This window comes from Salmo salar, chromosome 16, assembly GCF_965601325.2.
Source record: "Salmo salar chromosome 16, fSalSal1, whole genome shotgun sequence".
NCBI lineage: Eukaryota > Metazoa > Chordata > Actinopteri > Salmoniformes > Salmonidae > Salmo > Salmo salar.
In genome coordinates, this window is record NC_138306.1 from 19,933,216 (window position 1) to 19,953,848 (window position 20,633).

Here is a 20,633-nt window from a genome sequence, read left to right on the forward strand (position 1 = left end):
GAGTGGGCCAATGCAGTCTGGAATGGTCCGGACTCGGCGAGGGACCACTATCCAGAGTTCACCCACCGCTTTCGGGCCGTGTTCGATCACCCTCCGGAAGGAAGAGCAGCGAGTGAGCGGCTGTTCCACCTCAGGCAGGAGACGAGGAGCACGCAGGACTTCGCGCTGGAGTTCAGGACCTTGGCTGCTGGGGCGGGGTGGAACGACAGGGCCCTGATAGACCATTACCGGTGTAGTCTCTGGGCGGACGTCCGCAGGGACCTAGCCTGTCGGGACACCGCTCTTTCTCTCGATGAGCTCATCGACATGTCTATCCGACTGGACAATCTGCTGGCTGCCCGCGGGCGTTCGGAAAGGGTCCTGTCCGTTCCACCTCTGTGCACCCCCGCCCCTACTCCTATGGAGTTCGGAAAGGGTCATGTCCGTTCCACCTCCGTGCACCCCCGCCCCTACTCCTATGGAGTTAGGGGGGGGGGCTGTGCCAAGGTGTACTGGAGGATGTGGCTCCTCCTGCACTAGCTGTGGTCGGAGAGGACACACGGCCGACCGGTGCTGGAGGAGTCAGTCTGGGAGTCGAGAGGGCAGGCAGAACACTTCTCGGTCACCCCAGGTGAGTCAGCACCAAACTCACCCAGAACCCCCTGTTGGTCACATGTTCTTATTCATTTTGTTTTCTGATTTTTCTCCCTCTTCCCAGCATAGGGTGCTAGTCGATTCAGGCGCAGCTGGGAACTTTATGGATCGCGGACTCGCCATTAAGCTGGGCATTCCGCAAGTGCCAATAGATTCCCCCTTCCCCGTGCACTCCCTAGATAGCCGGCCATTAGGGTCAGGGCTAGTCAGGGAGTCTACGGTTCCACTGGACATGGTAACGCAGGGGAATCATAAGGAACGGATTAGTTTCTTTCTTATCGATTCGCTTTCCGGTGGTGCTGGGGGTCCCCTGGCTGGCTGATCACAATCCCCGGATTTCGTGGAAACAGGGGGTTCTCCAGGGGTGGTCCGAGGAGTGTTCAGGGAGGTGTCTAGGAGTTTCCATAGGTGCCACGTCGGTGGAGAGTCCAGACCAGGTGTCCACCGTGCGCATTCCCCCCGAATACGCCGATTTGGCGATCGCTTTTTGTAAAAAAAGGGCGACCAAATTACCACCTCATCGACAGGGGGATTGTGCGATAGATCTCCAGGTTAACGCAGCGCTTCCCAAGAGTCACGTGTACCCCTTGTCACAGGAGGAGACGGTGGCTATGGAGATATATGTCACGGAATCTCTGGGACAGGGGTACATTCGGCCCTCCATCTCACCCGCCTCCTCGAGTTTCTTTTTTGTGAAGAAAAAGGAGGGAGGTCTGCGTCCGTGCACTGATTACAGAGGTCTAAATGCTATCACGGTGGGGTTTAGTTACCCGCTACCTCTCATCGCTACGGCGGTGGAATCATTTTACGGAGCAAAATTCTTCACAAAACTGGATCTCAGGAGCGCGTATAACCTGGTGCGTATTAAGGATGGAGACAAGTGGAAAACCGCATTTAGTACCACATCGGGCCATTATGAGTACCTCGTCATGCCATATGGGTTAAAGAATGCTCCAGCCATCTCTCAATACTTTGTTGATGAGATTTTCAGGGACCTGCACGTGCAGGGCGTGATTGTTTATATCGATGATATTCTGATATATTCCGCCACCCGCGCCGCGCATGTGTCCCTGGTACGCAAGGTGCTTGGGAGACTGCTGGAGCATGACCTATACGTCAAGGCTGAGAAGTGTGTGTTCTCCAAACGAGCCGTCTCCTTCCTGGGTTATCGCATTTCCACCACGGGGGTGGTGATGGAGTGTGACCGCGTTAAGGCCGTGCGTAATTGGCCGACTCCAACCACGGTGAAGGAGGTGCAGCGGTTCTTAGGGTTTGCCAATTACTACCGGAGGTTTATCCGGGGTTTTGGCCAGGTAGCGGCTCCCATTACCTCACTGCTGAAGGGGGGGCCGGTGCGTTTGCGGTGGTCGACTGAGGCGGACGGAGCCTTCAAGAGGTTGAAGGTGCTGTTCACCGAAGCACCCGTGTTGGCGCACCCGGACCCATCTCTAGCATTCATAGTGGAGGTGGACGCATCCGAGGCTGGGGTGGGTGCCATGCTATCACAGCGCTCAGGTACGCCACTGAAACTCCGCCCCTGCGCTTTCTTTTTGAAGAAGCTCAGTTTGGCGGAGCGTAACTGTGATGTGGGGGACAGGGAGTTGCTAGCAGTGGTAAAAGCCTTGAGGGTGTGGCGACACTGGCTTGAGGGGGCTAAGCACCCCTTTGTCATCTGGACCGACCATTGGAATCTGGAGTATATCCGGGCAGCTAGAAGACTGAATCCGCGTCAGGCAAGGTGGGCCATGTTCTTCGCCCGGTTTAGGTTCACGATTTCCTATAGACCAGGCTCCCTGAACACGAGGGCCGACGCGCTGTCCCGTCTTTATGACACTGAGGACCGGCCCATCGATCCGACTCCCATCATTCCAGCGTCTAGGCTGGTGGCACCGGTGGTATGGGAGGTGAACTCGGACATCGAGCGGGCGTTAGTATTGGAATCTGCGCCTTCACAGTGTCCCGTGGGTCGCATGTACATGCCACTTGGTGGCCGTGATCAATTGATTCGGTGGGCGCACACTCTACCCTCTTCGGGTCATCTTGGTGTGGCGAGGACAGTGCGGAGTCTCAGGGGGAAGTACTGGTGGCCCACCTTGGCTAAGGACGTGAGGTTCTATGTCTCTTCCTGTTCAGTGTGCGCCCAGAGTAAGGCTCCTAGGCATCTCCCTAGAGGGAAGTTACAGCCCCTTCCCGTTCCACAACGGCCATGGTCGCACCTGTCAGTAGACCTCCTGAAAGATCTCCCCCCGTCTCAGGGGAGCACTACGATCCTGGTGGTTGTGGATCGGTTTTCAAAGTCCTGCCGTCTCCACCCGTTGCCCGGTCTCCCTACGGCCCTGCAGACTGCGGAGGCCCTATTTACCCACGTCTTCCGGCACTACTCTCTGATCGAGGTTCCCAGTTCACATCCAGGATCTGGAAGGCGTTTATGGAGCGGCTGGGGGTCTCGGTCAGCTTGACCTCCGGTTATCACCCCGAGAGTAATGGGCAGGCGGAGACGGTGAACCAGGAGGTGGGCAGGTTTCTGAGGTCGTATTGCCAGGATCGGCCAGGGGAGTGGGCGAGGTACATTCCTTGGGCGGAGTTAGCCCAGAACTCACTTCGTCACTCCACTACTAACCTGTCACCCTTTCAGTGTGTTTTGGGTTACCAGCCGGTCCTGGCACCATGGCACCAGAGCCAGACCGAGGCTCCTGCGGTGGAGGAATGGGTACAGCTCTCCAAGGAGACCTGGAGAGCCGTCCAGGAATCCCTGAAGGAAGCCAGTGGACGGCAGAAGAGGAGTGCTGACCGCCACCGCAGTGAGGCACCCGTGTTCGTACCGGGGGACAGGGTCTGGCTCTCGACCCGGAACCTGCCCCTCCGCTTGCCCTGCCGGAAGCTGGGGCCGCAGTGTGTGGGCCCCTTCAAAGTCCTGAGGAGGATAAACGAGGTGTGTTATCGGTTACAACTCCCTTCCTATTACCGTATTAACCCCTCGTTTCATGTGTCTCTCCTCAGGCCGGTGGTAGCTGGTCCCCTACAGGAAGGTGAGGTGCCGGGTGAGGGGCCTGCAGTACCTCGTGGACTGGGAGGGGTACGGTCCGGAGGACAGGTGCTGGGTGCCGGCAGAGGATGTCTTGGACCCATCCATGTTGAAGGATTTCCATCGCCTCCGCCCGGATCGCCCTGCGCCTTGCCCTCCGGGTCGCCCTCGAGGCCGGTGTCGGCGCGCTGCAGGAGCCGCGCATCGGGGGGGGGGTACTGTCACGACTCCCACCGAAGTTGGCACCCCCTCCTGCTCGGGTGGCGCTCGGCGGTTGTCGTCACCGGCCTACTAGCTGCCAGTGATTCCTTTTTGTTTTCCCCTTTCTGTTATTGTTTGCACCTGTCCTTAGTTGGGTTGATTAGCGGGGCTATATTAGCTAGTTGACCCGCCTGCTCTTTGTGCGGGATTGTTTCTCTGTATGCTGTGCTTGGTGACACGCTGATTTTGTATTTTGCATTAGTGCGTGTGTTTGCGCCAACAGTGTTTTGTCCCCTGTGTTTGGGGCACTTTGTTTTGTGTGCGCTCTGATCGCTGTTTGGGGTGGCTTGTGTTTTAGCCGTTGTGCTCATTAAAGCCACTACCCTGTATCGTTACTTCCTGCATTTGATTCCTCGCCAGCACGACACCCAAGCCTTACAGTATTTATTAGGATCCCCGGAGCTACTGTTCCTGGGGTCCAAACAGGGTTAAAACAAGTACATCATAACAAAACACAACAACAGCTTAATAAAACAATACATCATACAAGACATGACATTATTACTCTCTTTTTATACACCCTTTCCTCCCATTTTTCGTGGTATCCAATTGGTAGTTACAATTTTGTCTCATCGCTGCAACTCCCTATGGATTGGGGAGAGGCAAAGGTCGAGAGCCATACGTCCTCCGAAACACGACCCTGCCAAGCCACACTGCTTCTTGACACACTACTCGCTTAACCCGAAAGCCAGCCGCACCAATGTGTTGGAGGAAACACCAACATGCGCCCAGCCGCCACAAGTAGTCGCTAGAGCAGGATGAGACAAGGAAATCCCGGCTGGCCAAACCCTCGCCTAACCCGGACGACGTGAGGCCAATTGTGCGACGCCTCATTGGTCCCCTGGTCACAGCCAGCTATGACATAGCCTGGGATCGAACCCGAGGCAGTAGCGATGCCTCAGACTGCTGCACCACTCGGGAGGCCAAATTATTACTGTCTTTTACAAACATAAAATATCAATTCCACAATACCACAACATTACAATGTGTGTGTGGTGTGTGTGTGTGTGTGTGTGTGTGTGTGTGTGTGTGTGTGTGTGTGTGTGTGTGTGTGTGTGTGTGTGTGTGTGTGTGTGTGTGTGTGTGTGTGTGTGTGTGTGTGTGTGTAGAGTATGTGTGTCTGTGTTTGTGCGTATGCGTGTGTCTGTGTTTGTGTGTATGTGTGTGTCTCTTCATCATTCAGCATTGTTCCGTGCCCTTCCCTGTACGCGTGCTGAAAGTCAGTTGTTCATTTCTTTACTGTGAAATAGCATTGTATCTGGTCAAACAAAATATTTCCTAAAAGTTTTATGGGCTTACTTCTAAGTGGTCTAATGTGTGTATTTTAAGGCTACTCACAGTTATGTTTTCAAATACAGCAGACTACAAACAGACTAACTTTGTACCAACATTTTAGTAGAGGTGATACAGTTCTTTATCATTAATGAGCGTCTGTCTGTGGCCCTTTGTGAGTGTGTGCTTTGTCTCTGCTCCTTTCTTAACTCTCGTCCACAGCACACTTTCCCACCCTCTCAATCCGCACACCTGTCAATCAACAGTCCTGATTGACCCTAGAAGGCAGGCCGTCAGGCATCAGCTCTGAAATGGAGGAGCCTCTCTGCTCCCTCCTTCATGCCTTCTTCTCTCCCTCTCTCTCCTTTTCTGTCTTTCAATGACTTTTTCTTGTTCTCCCTCTCTCTCTCTCCTCCTCCTTCTCCCCCCCCCCCCCCCCCCCCCCCACCTCTTTCAGTCTGATCCATTACTAAGGTCAGTGTTTCTGTCAAAATGGTAGTATACTTGGCTCTCCTTCACCTTCCCCTTGCTTCTCTCTACTCAACTACGTTCCCTTTCCCTCCTCAACTTTGTTCCCCGTTCCCTCTTCAACTCTTTGCCCCCAGGGTCATGTCCCTCTCAGCACTAACTTCTCTGACCCCTTGGGAAAGGACTAGGACCATAAAATGGGCCTCTGAATTAGTTTTAATGGGGTCCCTTATCCGCCCTTTAAGTGGTTGATTGATAAACGTGCTGAGTTTGGGATGGCGGGAGGGACCGTGGTTGAGGAGAGGTGGGGGGTCAGGGAAAATGTGTGTGTAGGGGTGTGTGCGTGCGTGCGCGTACAGATGTTGGATCTTAATTTGAGCCAGTTTTATACAACAGGAAAATAATCCTGCAGCAAAAGGAAATGTGAATTATTATGTGTATTATAATTAATGGACATTATTTGTAGGGGTTGATACATTCTTTGTTCAGGAAAATCAAGTGTGACATTTTAAAGTCAAAATTACAAACTTTAGACGCCTTTTTAACCCTTGAATACACTACAAGTGTGCACTTCCTGCTGTGGAATATGATCAGCAACAAAAGAGTGATCAAATTAAGATCTTACATCTGTATATGTGTGTGTGTGTGTGTGTGTGTGTGTGTGTGTGTGTGTGTGTGTGTGTGTGTGTGTGTGTGTGTGTGTGTGTGTGTGTGTGTGTGTGTAGGGGGCTGGGTGCAGTAGGTGTCTGAATAGGGGAGAGGCGCTCCCTTCCTTCCCAGCAGGACAGCATCTCTTTTAATTGGAGCACTTGTGGCACCATTACCTTCTTTACTTCAACACGTTACTGATGACAAAAGAAAATAACTCTAAGCCTGCCTTTGTGAGGGCGAGGAGAAGGATACCTTGCTGCTACTGATGTGGGAATCATCCACACTCACAACATGAGCTACTCTCTCATACGGGGCAACATAATATCACTGCAGAGGGAACTGTAAATGCATAGTGGCAGATCATATTGATGCATACAGTAGTAGTAGGCTAAATTAAAGAAAGAGTGGATGCTGTTGTTTTTTGTAAGAAGGTAAAACACCATGAACAACAGAGCTCTTCTGTTAGAAGATACCCTTTTTTATTCAGGAAACCTCATTATAATCTCTCAGTGTGATACAGAGGCTCTAAAGCAAGATCCTCTAGCAAGAAAGGCCATAATCGTCTTACCTACTCTTTCTCTACTCAATGGGACATATTGTTTTTACAGATCCATGCTGAGCTAAGTGGGATTTAGATGAAAATCTGAATCCTGAAACCTCTGGTAAGCCATTCATGCGGCTCTACCTGTGGAGCCCTGAGTGTGGCCTTGCACTTGGTCAAACCTTTGACCCTGGGGCATGTTTAGGCTGATGCTGCGGGCTGGGCTCTGATGTGTTCCTGTCCCGATGGTCATTCTAGTCTCCCAGGAGACTATATGGACATGATCTCTCCCTCCTGTGCATGCATGTGTGTGTGATCGCTCCTGTGGTCACTCTGGTGTAACAGGAGAGCATGGGGAATGACTTGATGACCCCTGTGTGATCTCTAAGGAGAGAGGACTACGGAGGGTCTGGGTCAGAGTAATGGTGCGTTACCAAACATTCGTTGTGTAAGGTGGCTGGAAATTGACGCTAGGGTCAGAGCCCTCTAATTAGAGCTAAATGATGAGGACAAACCGGGGATGTTGCATTTGGGTAGTGATTTTCAGATCTGCAATAAATTGTGATATATTGGGGCGTATTGTGCAATAATTACATGAACACATGTATTGGATGAGGTGAAGTCTCAATGGTTGGTATGAGTTGAGTTTGAGTTGTAGGACAGGGGGATACACCTACTGTGTAGTGTTTTTATTTGTACAAGGTCACATTCTTTTGAATACAATACATCGTCATTAATAAAACAGCTATTCCTTTCTCACTGTAAACTAGTTTTAATGATTCTTTTTCTTATCACAAAGGCAGTTGATTACATTAGTTACAATAGGAGTAAAAATATCCATATTTGTGGTAGGGCCTATATACTGTATTTTAAATTGTTTTGAACAAATATCACAGTTCTTTAAACATAAGGATAATTGAAAAACACAACTGAGTGACAGACAGTATATATTGCCTTGATATTCTCAATGTAAATGTTCTTTATCTTTTTCTTTGTTATAGTGATTGATATTAAAAAAAACATCAACAAAGACAGAAACAATGATAACAATCAGAAACAAAAAATGGTGTAATAGAAAAAAAGTACAATAACAAAAACATAAAAAAGAAAATAAAACATTTAAAAAAAAGATTTCCACATAGTTGCTCAACAGTTTACGTATCGGCACAAACAGTATTGTATCCCCTTACTCCCTTTACACTGAGTTAAAATGGAAGGACAGTGTTTTAGCAACATGAAATCTTATTAAAATCTGTTCATATACACTCCCAGGAAGAATATGACACTTCGTTTTTTTAACACTCTGACCATTTTACTCGCCCTAGCAGAGCTGGTTAGGCTGTTTTCATTTTATCTAGAGCGTTGGTGACTAACTGTGCTGCTGGTAACAATAGAATTACTTTTTTTGCCGACATTTACTGACACCAGTCATATTCAGAGGGTGTTGAAAGTTGGTACATCCATCAGTTATTCTTTGCGCTGGTACACTCAGACAAGAGTGCTTAGTTAGCCAGAGTGAATTTATGAACGCAAGAGGTATGCTAACTGGATAACAGTTGTTCAAGTTCAGCATAGCTAGCTAGCTAGCAAAGCGATTCACAAATCTTGCTAACTAACCAAATGACGCCTGCATCTCTAGCTGCAGCCACCGGCAAATTATATGAGGGGGAAAAGTCGGTCACTCACCCACTCATCCAATGACATCCTCCTAGCAGCTATCTCACGTTAGGCTCCGTGTTTTTAGCTTGCTACATAAATAGATACCTAAATAGATATGCTATCCCATTAGCCACATTATGACTGACGTGTGATCATTGCCCTTGCTAGTTTGATTGTATTGACATTTCCAGCCTTAGCGACATTCGTCGGTTTTTGTCCAAAATATTGAGTCATTTAAACTGAAACAGTGCATCCCGAATGGGTGGAGGCAGCCAACAATGTACCAGGCCAGCTGGGATTTACAACCTGATAGAAATGTTTATTGAACTACCAAGAAACGTATTGGTGAATTATATTAATCATGCATTGAACTGCATCCATTTATTCAGCCAACAATGTGCATCATAAAGTTGGTTTTGTAGCATGAACTGGGAATTTGATATCTTTGGCTGATATTATGATTGTCTGTTTATTTCATGTCCGCAAAGTAGTTAAAACGCTGTCAGTTCCACTTTAAGGTTGCCCATTTGAGCACCAAGCTACAGCATTTTTGCAGCTCCAACGGGTCAACGAAATCTCTAGGCAAATGGTCTAGCATCGGCTTCCACACTTTAGTATAAATGTTTTAATTTCATCTTAGTGCTAAGTCTTTCCATGGGCAAAACCTTAAAAATCGATGTTCAGAACCTTTAATTGTGCATTAATTGGGGAATCACACTTTCACCCGTGTCATTCATGCAAAATCTAATTTTTCCGTGAAATACCATGAGCACATTTTGTTTAATCACCAACACATCAGATAATGATTTTTAATTGTATTTATTTAACTATGCAAGTCAGAAGAACAAACAACAAATTCTTATTTACAATGACGGCCTACCCCGGCCAAACCCTAACGGCACTGGGCCGATTGTCCGCTGCCCTATGGGACTCTCAATCACGGCCGGTTGTGATACAGCCTGGAATCGGACCAGGGCCTGTAGTGACGCCTCTAGCACCAAAATGCAGTGCCTTAGAATGCTGCGCCACTCGGGAGCCCAATGATAGGCTCACCATTTAGTAATTTTAACTAACATTTATTGCATTAGCAAAAAGCATCTCAGCATATCAGACAACGTCATCCTCGAAAAAGTTACCTTCAACATCAAACAAGGTCAACCAATCAGTTGGGCAGAAGCGAACCAGTCTACCTGTTCCGGCTACCATTCTATCATCAGCCCTTACGAACCACTCACCTACTGTCTACAACCCAGACAAGCTCAACATGCCTCTCCATCTGATCCACTATTCATCACCGAATCTGGCTCCATCACTTCGCCAATGGTTCCATTCCCATCTGAGACAAGCTATCCCTATCACAGCTATCCTGCTGACCAATTCTCCAGAATTCTGCATCCATGGCATCTCGACACGGCATCCCAAACACTCCTTGGATGCTGGTCCCCTCAAGCCTATCATTCCTACATCCACTCTGACAACAGCCCACAACATGCTCATCTCTTAGAACCTGCATTAACTCAAGCAGTTCTCCAGTCCCTGCCTCAGTTTACAGACACCATCCACTTCACACACCGAATCCTACCTAACCAGCCAAAAGAGGATTGGCTCCCCAGCTAAGCCTGCTTCCTCTTAAGGTTTTCTTCCTTCAAGGGAGTTTTTTTCCTTGCCACCATCGCTTCTGCTTGCTCTCCTGGGGTTCATGGGCATCTCATCCATATGCCTGTACTACCTCAACTATATTGCCAACCATTCAGCACCTGCAGTCCAGAACAGCTCAATTCCTCTCCAGAGTCAGACTAACTTGGAGTTTTCTTTTTAGGGATTGCCATCACCACAGCAGCATAACTACCACGGCCTGACCATGTCTACCTGAGACTCCAAGCCAAACTCTAGATTCCACCCCCTGGATCCTTCATCTGCAGCCCTCTGCTTCATCTGGTCCATTCTCATTCTCCTCCTGAATCCTCATTCTCACGTCCATTCCATATTCTCAATGCAAATGCTAAACCCATTTCAATGTCTGGTCCTTAACTCGTGAAATTCCAGGTTTGACCAATGCAACCTTGTACAAGATCACTTTTTCTACAAGACTTGTCAACTGATACAGGATTGCCTGTGTCTCTGCTTGGAATTAATCAGCTTAGTGTATCAATTAAATATATGGATTATATGGTTATATACAAATCAGGTATTTCAGCAGTGCATTGTACACGAATTCCAAATGGTAGTGCAGGGTGACTTCCACTTTGTCCTATTGAACCACACTGGCAAATGGAGAATGATGTACTATTTACAGACATATATTATTTGGTTTTACCTTCCAACATTGATAAACTGATACATTTGAGGTAAAAATGTAGTGTTCAGCAGTTGTCAAACTACATACATTAACTAGGCACTACATAACTTTGGTTCAGTAGTTTTCAGTTTTGAGTGGTTATATACATTTAATTGTACTAAAAAATTTTAAGAAAATCACAAGTGAATATCACATTTTGAAAAGCAGATACTTATATCGAATATGTATCCAAATTAAGAGTGATTTGGTGCAGTGAACAAGTGAACGTGTAAATTTTAGTTTACTCAGTCAACTGAATGTGCTTAGTTTTTAAACATTAGCCATTTTGAGTATCTGTTTAGACTGCTGTGCTTAGTTGTGAAAATGCACCACATACTGAAAATTGCATGAATGTGATTGAAAAAACTGTAATACAATTAAATAGGATGTATTTTCTTGCTAATAAGAGTAGCTTTTCTAAAAGAAGCAGTCTAGAAGGGTTCAAAAAGAAATTCTCACTGGTAAGGTTAATAGAAAAAGCCCTGGATCCACTTACTTTACAATGAAAGATTGAATTTATTTCATACTCATTGCTTTCAAAGCAGAAGACCTGCAAAATGAAATTATGGATTAACTTAATTTTTTCTGTGAGGGAACTTCTTGTTTGGACCCCCCCCAAAAAAATAGGCTACACAGAGGTCTTCTCAAGTGCAAAAAGTTGGACCTAGACACGGATCCAATTGGACCAGAGAGACAAGGTTTATCAGCCAAGTTTCTCTTCTGGTTAACGAACAAGAGTTTTATATGTTGGCTAGGCCATCTAGAAGTCAATAAATGCACCTTATTAGCGTAAGATGTATATGCTTTAGGCTATGCAGAGCTGTAGTTGGGTCCACTACTGGTAGCTACATACACCCGAGAAACGATACAATCAGGAATTTTGGACCTGGACCCTCTCAGGTAGTCAGGTTTGGGGGACCTGTGAAGACCTGCTACAGTAGACCTACTCCGCTACAATAGTCTCAAACACTTCGTGACGAGGTTACACAAATGGGTAACTAGATTTAATACAATTCTACATAACGTACAGATTAGAATGAACAATAAATTAAATATGTAAAACAGGTTATAAGTGAAGACATCCAAACACAGCAGTTTTCATTGCCTTGATTTAGTTGAATCAAATTCACATCTCACTTTAAACACCGGTAATGTACCCCCTTTCTCTACAGTCATAGATATACTTTACACTCCTTGAATGCAGCGATGCAAATTTAATCAGGTTCTATGACTAAATGATGAAAGCTTGAGCTGAAATTCCATAGTGCCATTTGGATAAACCATAAAACCAACTGGACCTAAAAAACATCAACCTAAGCTATAAACAAAACATGACATACAGTAGAAGATTGAAGATGGCGCTGCAGTGGATAGCTGCAGTGTTAGGGTTCCTGACCAATTCTCCTTCTGCATTGTTGAGAAGGGCCCGTAAGTAAGCATTTCACTGTTAGTCTACACCTGTTGTTTACAAAGCATGTGACAATTTTATTTGATTATACCTGTCAAAAAAGGACAGAATCACCACAAATTCTGATTATTACAATAATTTCTCTCACCAACATCACCGGAGGTTTGGCCTGTGGTCTTTATTTGGTAAGGTGACACAATGACAATGTGGAAAATAACGTGTACAGTCACCTATCTTACTGTTAACATTAATGATGTAGGGTTACCTGCTTAGGATTCGACTTAGGCCTGACTGGTGATAAAAACATGCCACCATTATTTTTGTCTGGTTATTCTATAATTTCCCAAAATGATTTCATTAAACAAAGATAATTGTCCCTGTTTCTCAGGGAGTTGTCGTTGTGATTCCATGTAAAGTAGTAAAGCTTGACTAAATGCCATGAACAGACCAGGAGGAGCGGAGTGTTTTCTGTCCAGCGTGAGTCCGTGTAGGATAGAACCATCCGTTTCTGTAGGGGGAGATGACATCAGGCTCTAGCGTCAGTTCTGACTCTGTTCCATAGAGAAATGGGATTCTGTACTGTGAATGACAAAAGGTTACGTTAAGATTACAACCCATGCGTGAAACTGGTACAGCCCAGGACTACACATAGGCTTCAGACAGTTTATTCATACCGTCTGACCAGTACACTCTTTCTATTTTCACATTGCTTTGCTTAAAGGGAATTGAGAGAAAGTTGGTTCCTGTTCTTTTTCTATATTGTTCTCAAATTGACAGATTCCACCTAATTAGAGAAAATCCTCCTCTCACACACAGTAAATGTTTTTTTTATCCCCAGACACTGCCCTATTCTAAAAGCAGTACCATTGTCAGCTACTGGATAACTTCAAGGTCACTTTCAGAAAGCACCCGTCCAGGGCTATGGAACACCCCTACCAACACACAGAACAGATGCGCGCGCACACCCACGTTGAGCACGAAGACTTTCCAATTCAGCATTTCAAAAACAACAAGGTAAGAGGGCGGTGCCATGCTGTCTACTAATTTGAGGTACTTTTTCACAGTATCGTGTGGGCCCAAACAAGGATTGTATGCACTAGCAGTGGGCATACACTTCAAATCGCACAGTGGTCTGCTGCCATCTTGAGGATATTTGACATAACACATTTTATGAGGACAAAGGCATTTTAGGGCCCTGTGTTTTGGTTAATCATGTCACATGACCTGGATTTTTATCTTTATTTTAAGCCTTTTCCAGAAAAAAGAATTAGATGTAAATGAAAGCAATTCTCTGAGGATGGTTTTGGACCATCTGACAAAAATAAAAGGGGACGGTTTGATGAAAAAAGGTTAAAATCCAGGTCAAGTAACATGACTGACCAAAAAAACAGGAACTAATGTTGTATCATAAGGCATAATGAACAAAAGCCTTACAATCCAACCTCCATAATTCTATTGTTGCACAAATCTGCTACTTACACATCCCTGTTCCGCATGTGGTTGTTGGCCTCCAGGATAGGTGGAATGCTCTCTTCATCCTCAGGTAACTGAGGGCAGAAATCAACATTTGATTAGAACTTCCAAAAGCATGTAAAAGAAGAGGTAAATAGTTTCCACTGCCATATCCTTCCTTAGCCTCTACAAACCAAAGACCATTTAGTCTTAATAACCAAACCTCCTCGGACTGGAAACAAGCTAATAGCTAAATATTGGTATTAACCATTCCATGAAGGACGTGACAGTATTAGGGAAACAGTTTTGAAACAGTTTAGGGGGAAAATAATATGCCCTTTAACAATGACACATTGTTTTGATTCAAATTCTCATTTTTAAAAAATTCTAAGAAATCACCTTCAGAAAGATCACTCGAAAATGACTTCATTCTTCATGCTATGAATACATTTGGACTTTAATGGTTTAGTACAGCATCTCACCTCCCAGTAGAGTTCATCGTCAAAGCAGTTGTCATCAGAAGCATCTCCCCAGATAGGCATCCTCAGGATACAGCCTAGGGACAAACACCATCCTCATCTCACCACCACGGAGTACATACAGCAACTTTTCAAATACGCCACCACAGGCCGCACAATACTACATGAACTTGTCAGCTACCTCAAAACCTGTCCTCACGAAAACACTCATGCATGTGTCACATGTTGTCTCCCTTATATTTAACCCAAAATGGAGACCATACTTTTTTGTATGAATGTAATATTTATTTTGAGTGTGCAGTGACCTTGCTTTATTTAATATACTTTGTGAGCCTTATTCAAATTTTGCATGATTTATATTGTTTGCTGTGTTTCTCCCTCCTTTTGTGTTTCCTAATTGATTTATTGTAGACTCCCCTTGGAGACAGGAGTTGGCCCAGGTATGCCTCACCTGGGCCTGATTGACTTAACGAGCTACCACACAACTGAAAAAGGAGCTTTCAGCACCAGTCTGGGCCTGCTGATGGAGGAAGATGGCCATCACTGCTGCTGCCACCACTGAAACCCGGAGGGGGACCAGCGTCGACAACGCTCACTACCACGCAGATAAGGAACGGTAGACCCCTAAATGTGTGGGTGAGGTCAAATACTTCTGTACAGAATGGATGTTTCCTCTCTCCCCCTGTGCTGCCAGCACTGTTCTGTGGACTGGGTGCCGCAAGCGGATGATGACCGAGGGTGGTGGTTGTGGCAGTGGCAGCCAATCTTGAGGACATCCAGCAGTATGTACTGCATCTCTGGGACTGAGAGTGTGAACCAGATTTTTGTAAATTTAAAAACTTTGACCTTACAGTATATTAGCCTTGTTTGTGTGGTGGCCTGGGATCTCAACCTGTTTTGACTAGCGCGCACACACAACCTAATCTAGAGACGGTTAAATTGTGTCCAACTCACCAACAATGATTCCTCCTCCGACTCCAAAGCAGAGGGCAACACAGAGCCCTGCTGCCTGGTGTCCTCCCTGCCGGCTCGGCACCATGTCTTTCCATTCCCCCGTGAAGTCAAACGTGTTTATCAACCTATTAAAAAAACAATTACTATATCTAAGGGGGAAGAAAACACAATTGGAAGCAGATAAACTGAGCAGACTTCATTGCTGCAGCATTCTTGTCCAGCTTCTGTGCCATCATTGGATGTCCATAATGATATCACATAACTCACCCCTCCTTGCCATAGACCCCTTCACTGGCGGCTGCAGCAGTGACGGCGCCCACAATGCCCCCTATGACCCCAGGCATGGCGTGGAGGTTGTGAATGCCACACGTGTCCTGGATCTTCAGATACTTCTCCATGAATGGCTGAGGGAACAGACACATACATGCCCACAAATCAAATAGGAGTAGCCCAGTCAGTAGTCACTACTATACTAGCGTCTAACTAGCAATTACACTCCTTCACTGCATTCGATAGGCACATTTTGTGGAAAGTTGCAAATAAATCTGATTAATAAAACTGATGTGACTCCATATTCTACATTACCGTGATATAGATGTAGCCCAGGGTGGAGATGATGCCACAGCAGAACCCTATGATCAGAGACCCATAAGGCATTAGCATGAACTCTGCTGCCGTACCCACGGCAACACCCCCTGCCAGCGTGGAGTTCTGGATGTGAACCTGGAACACAGGAACAGAAAAGTTGGCCAATAGCTTGAGTGGAGATGCATGATAAAAAGGAAACGGGTATGGCCATTACACCAATGACCATAGGAGTTGGCAAGACAGCACAAACAGATCTGGGACCAGGCCAATGTATGTAAGGCACACCATATGGTCAATTACCATGTCCAGCTTGCCAGTCTTCTGGGAGAGACTGGAGATGGCTACGGTGGTGAGGACGGTGGAGGCCAGGGCCAGGTAGGTGTTGATGGCCGCTCGATGTTGCCCATCCCCGTGATCCGTGACGGCTGAGTTAAAACTAGGCCAGAAAATCCACAGAAACAGGGTTCCTACGGGACAGAGGTGGAGCCATGGTAGTACAGTTGCATCTATACCAGTATGGAAAATGTGCAAAGCGTCAACTATTGTGAATCCGACTCACCGATCATGGCAAAGACGTCTGAGTGGTAGACAGAGCCATTCAGATGCTTGCTCTGGTCCAGGTTGGGCCGGTACAGCATCCACGAGATGGACAGACCATAATAAGCCCCGAATGTGTGGATCACCATGGAGCCGCCAGCATCCCTGGCCTGTAAGGGAGAATGATGTACAGTAAACCAGCCACCTTATTCATATATGTGGATAACATCTATTCCACAAAATCCTATTGTAACGGTAAATGTATTCAGAAAATCAATCAAGCACAGACCTTGATACAGCATCACTGTGGGCCATTTGTGAGAACCATTTATGCAGGTTTTATGCAGGACTTAATATTAAAGCCTTTAGTTACTAAATACTTACATGTATGAGGTTGAGGATGATGAACTCTTCTACAGCATACAGAGTGATTCCAAACAGTGTCATCACCATCAGTTGGACTGGGCTCAACTTGCCTAGCACCGCCCCATACGCTATTAGGCAGCTGGCTACACAGAAATCTGCATTGATCAGACTGAGAAGGAAGAAACCAGGGCAGGATTACAATGTATAGTGGGTCGGTGTCACCCTGGTACCATATCCGTTTTTGCTGACTTGCCAACTCATTTGGTCATTTTAATACAGCAAAAACAGATCTGGGACCAGGCTAGGTTGGTACAGTGCATTCAGAAAGTATTCAGACCCATTGACATTTTGATAGGTTACAACTTTATTCTAAAATGGATTTTTCCCTCAATCTACACACAATACCCCATAATGAAAAAGCAAAAACATGTTTAGACATTTTTGAAAATAGATAAAAATACAAAACTGAATCACATTTACATAAGTATTCAGACCCTTTACTCAGTACTTTGTTGAAGCACCTTTGGCAGCAATTACAGCCTTGAGACTTCTTGGGTATGACACTACAAGCTTGGCACACCTGTATTTGGGGAGTTTCTCACATTCTTCTCTGCAGATCCTCTCAAGCTCTGTCAGGTTGGATGGGGAGCGTTGCTGCACAGCTATTTGCAGGTCTCTCCAGAGATATTCCATCTGGTTCAAGTCCGGGCTCTGGCTGGGACACTCAAGGACATTCAGAGACTTGTCCTGAAGCCACTCCTGCATTGTCTTGGCTGTGTGCTTAAGGTCATTGTCCTGTTGGAAGGTGAACCTTCGCCCCAGTCTGAGGTCCTGAGCAGGTTTTCATCAATCTCTCTGTACTTTCCACTCGATCCTGACTAGTCTCCCAGTCCCTGCCGTTGAAAAACATCCCCACCGCTGGATGCTGCACCACCATGCGTCACCGTAGGGATGGTGCCAGGTTTCCTCCAGACGCAACGCTTGGCATTCAGGCTAAAGAGTTCAAGAGTTCAATCTAGGTTTCATTTGACCAGAGAATATTGTCCTTTAGGTGCTTCTTTGGCAAAATCCGAGCAGCGGTCATGTGCCTTTTACTGAGGAGCGGCTTCCGTCTGGCCACTCTACCATAAAAGCCTGATTGTTGGAGTGCTGCAGAGATGGTTGTCCTTCTGGAAGGTTCTCCCATCTCTACAGAGGAACTTAAGGGCACTGTCAGTGTGACCATAGGGTTCTTGGTCACCTTCCTGACCAAAGCCGTTCTCCTCAGATTGCTTAATTTGGCCAGGCGACCAGCTCTAGGTAGAGTCTTGGTGGTTCCAAACTTCTTCCATTTAAGAATGATGGAGGCCACTGTGTTCTTGAGGACGTTCGATGCTGCAGAAATTTCTTGGTACCCTTCCCCAGATCTGTGCTTCAACACAATCCTGTCTCGGTGCTCTACGGACAATTCCTTCAACCTCATGGCTTGGTTTTTCCTCAGACATGCACTGTCAACAGTGGGACCTTATATAGACAGGTGTGTGCCTTTCCAAATCCTGTCCAATCAATTGAATTTACCACAGGTGGACTCCAAACAAGTTGTAGAAACATCTCAAGGATGATCAATGGAAACAGGATGCACCTGAGCTCAATTTCGAGTTTCATAGCAAAAGGTCTGAATACTTACAGTACCAGTCAAAAGTTTGGACACACCTACTCATTCCAGAGTTTATCTTTATTTTTACTATTTTCTACATTGTAGAATAACAGTGAAGACAGCAAACATATGAAATAACACATGGAATAATGTAGTAACCAAAAAAGTGTTAAGCAAAGCAAATCAAATAATATTTTATATTTGAGATTATTCAAAGTAGCCAACCTTGCCTTGATGACAGTTTTGCACATTCTTGGGAATGTTAATGTTGTATAGTTTTGGAAAGGTCTGGAACTTACCTTTCTGGAAATTTTTTTAATAAATTGCTGAGGTGTACTCACGTTTGAGGACACAAGCTCAAGTATGTAGTACAAATATTATGAAAATATGAAAAATCGAATATTTTTTTCCAATTCAACATAAGGGCTTGAAATGACTGAAAGCCAAAACAACAAAACATTGCTTACTGTAACTCTGTACACCTCACAACACAGAGTACACCTTTCCTGCAGTCAAATTACCGAGTGGTCTCATGGGTGGAATGTTAGATTTCTCTTAATTCCATAATTAATACTCTTTTCTTTTTCTTTATGCCGAAAATAGTGTTTCTATGTCAAACAATTTTGTTATATTTCAGTCTTCTGTGATGTATATAAAGTGTAATATTGGGATGCAAACTCAAAATTGAATACATTTAAACTGAATATCTGACATGGTGCAGGTGTCTTCTTTTTTTGAAGCCGATAACCATGTGTGTGAGGTGAATACTTCAATTTCAAAGTAGATTTGTTTAAGACTACCAAGAAACATTGTGTGACCCTGATTTAGCCCACTGCAGTAAGAGGTTTTAAGGGCTCGATTCAATCTGTAGCACTGAAGTTTGGCTTTACAGCATGATAAAAATGTAAAGGCAATGCATTCGCGCAAACTGCTTTATATGTAGGCTCAATTGTAAATTACCTTTAAATTTCAACTCTTCAGCACTGCGGATTGAATAGAGCCCTTAATTTACATGTTACTTTACGATTTGTTCTGCTAGGATACGAAACTGCTCTTCCGGCATTAGTGTGGGAATTATTATGGTATTAGCGTGTTCAGTGAAAAGGGCACACTACCTTCCGAAACCACAGTTGAAATTAAAATTCTTACATTCATAGTTCCTTATCTAATGTTCCTGTAATCAAATTTCAACAGCATAGGCCTTTATTTTCTGTAAAATCACACTCATCCCAGCAAGTTTACAGCCTACTGCTCAAAGAGAGGGCAAAGAGGCGTGGGCTATCAGTTGATCATAGCGAATGTAGATTATGTAAATCAGCTAGTTAGTTAGACAGCTAGTTAGCTATGCTGTTGAAACAATCTAACTAGTCTTTAACTGTGATTGGTTTTTGTTCTGCTTCCCTATTCCTAACCGTGAGATGACACATGCAACTCAAAAGGTAGCCCCTACTACACTACCTTTCGCACCTGTAGCTTCTGCCTGTAGGACAAGTGTAGTCGGGGTGGACTCGAGTGGGGGCAGAGGATCGGGAATTTTCCTAGATTCAATCATGAGAAATTAGCTAGTTTGATGGGCAATTCATTTAAATAACAAGAGTGAAAATAGACTAAAAGTTAAATAAAAAATGTGGGCAATTTTCTCATTGGAGGGCAAAAGGGCAGGTGCTCAGGCACCCTTAGACCTTTATCTGTTCACGTGCACAGACACAGAGGCATACACGGGTACACAGGGGTACATGTTTGATTACACACACACGTCACACAGACATGTACCCACACATATCATATCTGTTTACACAAGATTGGAGAAACTTCAGCAGAATCATAAATGCATGATTAGCACTAATATGTTTTGTTTGCCCTGCCATTACTGTGTACAGACTGTACATCTCACAAGTCAGGAGGATCAACAGTAACAGGTGATACATACAGTGCCTGCAGAAATTATTCACAGCCCTTGACTTTTTCCACATTTTGTTGTTACAGCCTGAATTAAAAATGGATTCAATAGATTTTATTTCCCACTGGTCTACACACAATACCGCATATGGTCAAAGGTGAATACTGTGTTTTACAAATGTATAAAAAATGAAAACCTGAAATGTCTTGAGTCAAAAATTATGTTATGGCAAGTCTAAATTAATTCAGGAGAAACATTTTGCTTAACAAGTCACATAATAGGCTGCATGGACTCACTCTGTGTGCAATTTTAGTGTTTAACATGATTTTTTGAATGATTACCTCATCTCTGTACCCCATACATACAATTATCTGTAAGGTCCCTCGGTCGAGCAGTGAATTTCAAACACAGATTCAACCACAAAGACAAGGAAGGTTTTCCAATGCCTGGCAAAAAAGGGTACGT

The 20,633-nt window shown here is 45.2% G+C and overlaps 1 protein-coding gene across 1 annotated transcript in view; it reads right to left on the bottom strand.

Moving 5' to 3' along the window:
- Positions 1–11,796: 11,796 nt before the first annotated feature.
- The window catches only part of LOC106573321 (ammonium transporter Rh type C 1), a 28,368-nt gene continuing 19,531 nt past the window's right edge, over positions 11,797–20,633 (bottom strand). Inside the window, exons 3-11 of the mRNA XM_014148275.3 lie at positions 16,651–16,801; positions 16,289–16,436; positions 16,030–16,196; positions 15,727–15,864; positions 15,409–15,545; positions 15,142–15,266; positions 14,191–14,264; positions 13,736–13,803; positions 11,797–12,835 (exon numbers count right to left, since the gene is read on the bottom strand). Coding sequence (XP_014003750.2) covers positions 12,796–12,835; positions 13,736–13,803; positions 14,191–14,264; positions 15,142–15,266; positions 15,409–15,545; positions 15,727–15,864; positions 16,030–16,196; positions 16,289–16,436; positions 16,651–16,801 — 1,048 coding nt within the window. The 3' untranslated portion in view covers positions 11,797–12,795. The remainder of the gene's footprint in view (positions 12,836–13,735; positions 13,804–14,190; positions 14,265–15,141; positions 15,267–15,408; positions 15,546–15,726; positions 15,865–16,029; positions 16,197–16,288; positions 16,437–16,650; positions 16,802–20,633) is intronic.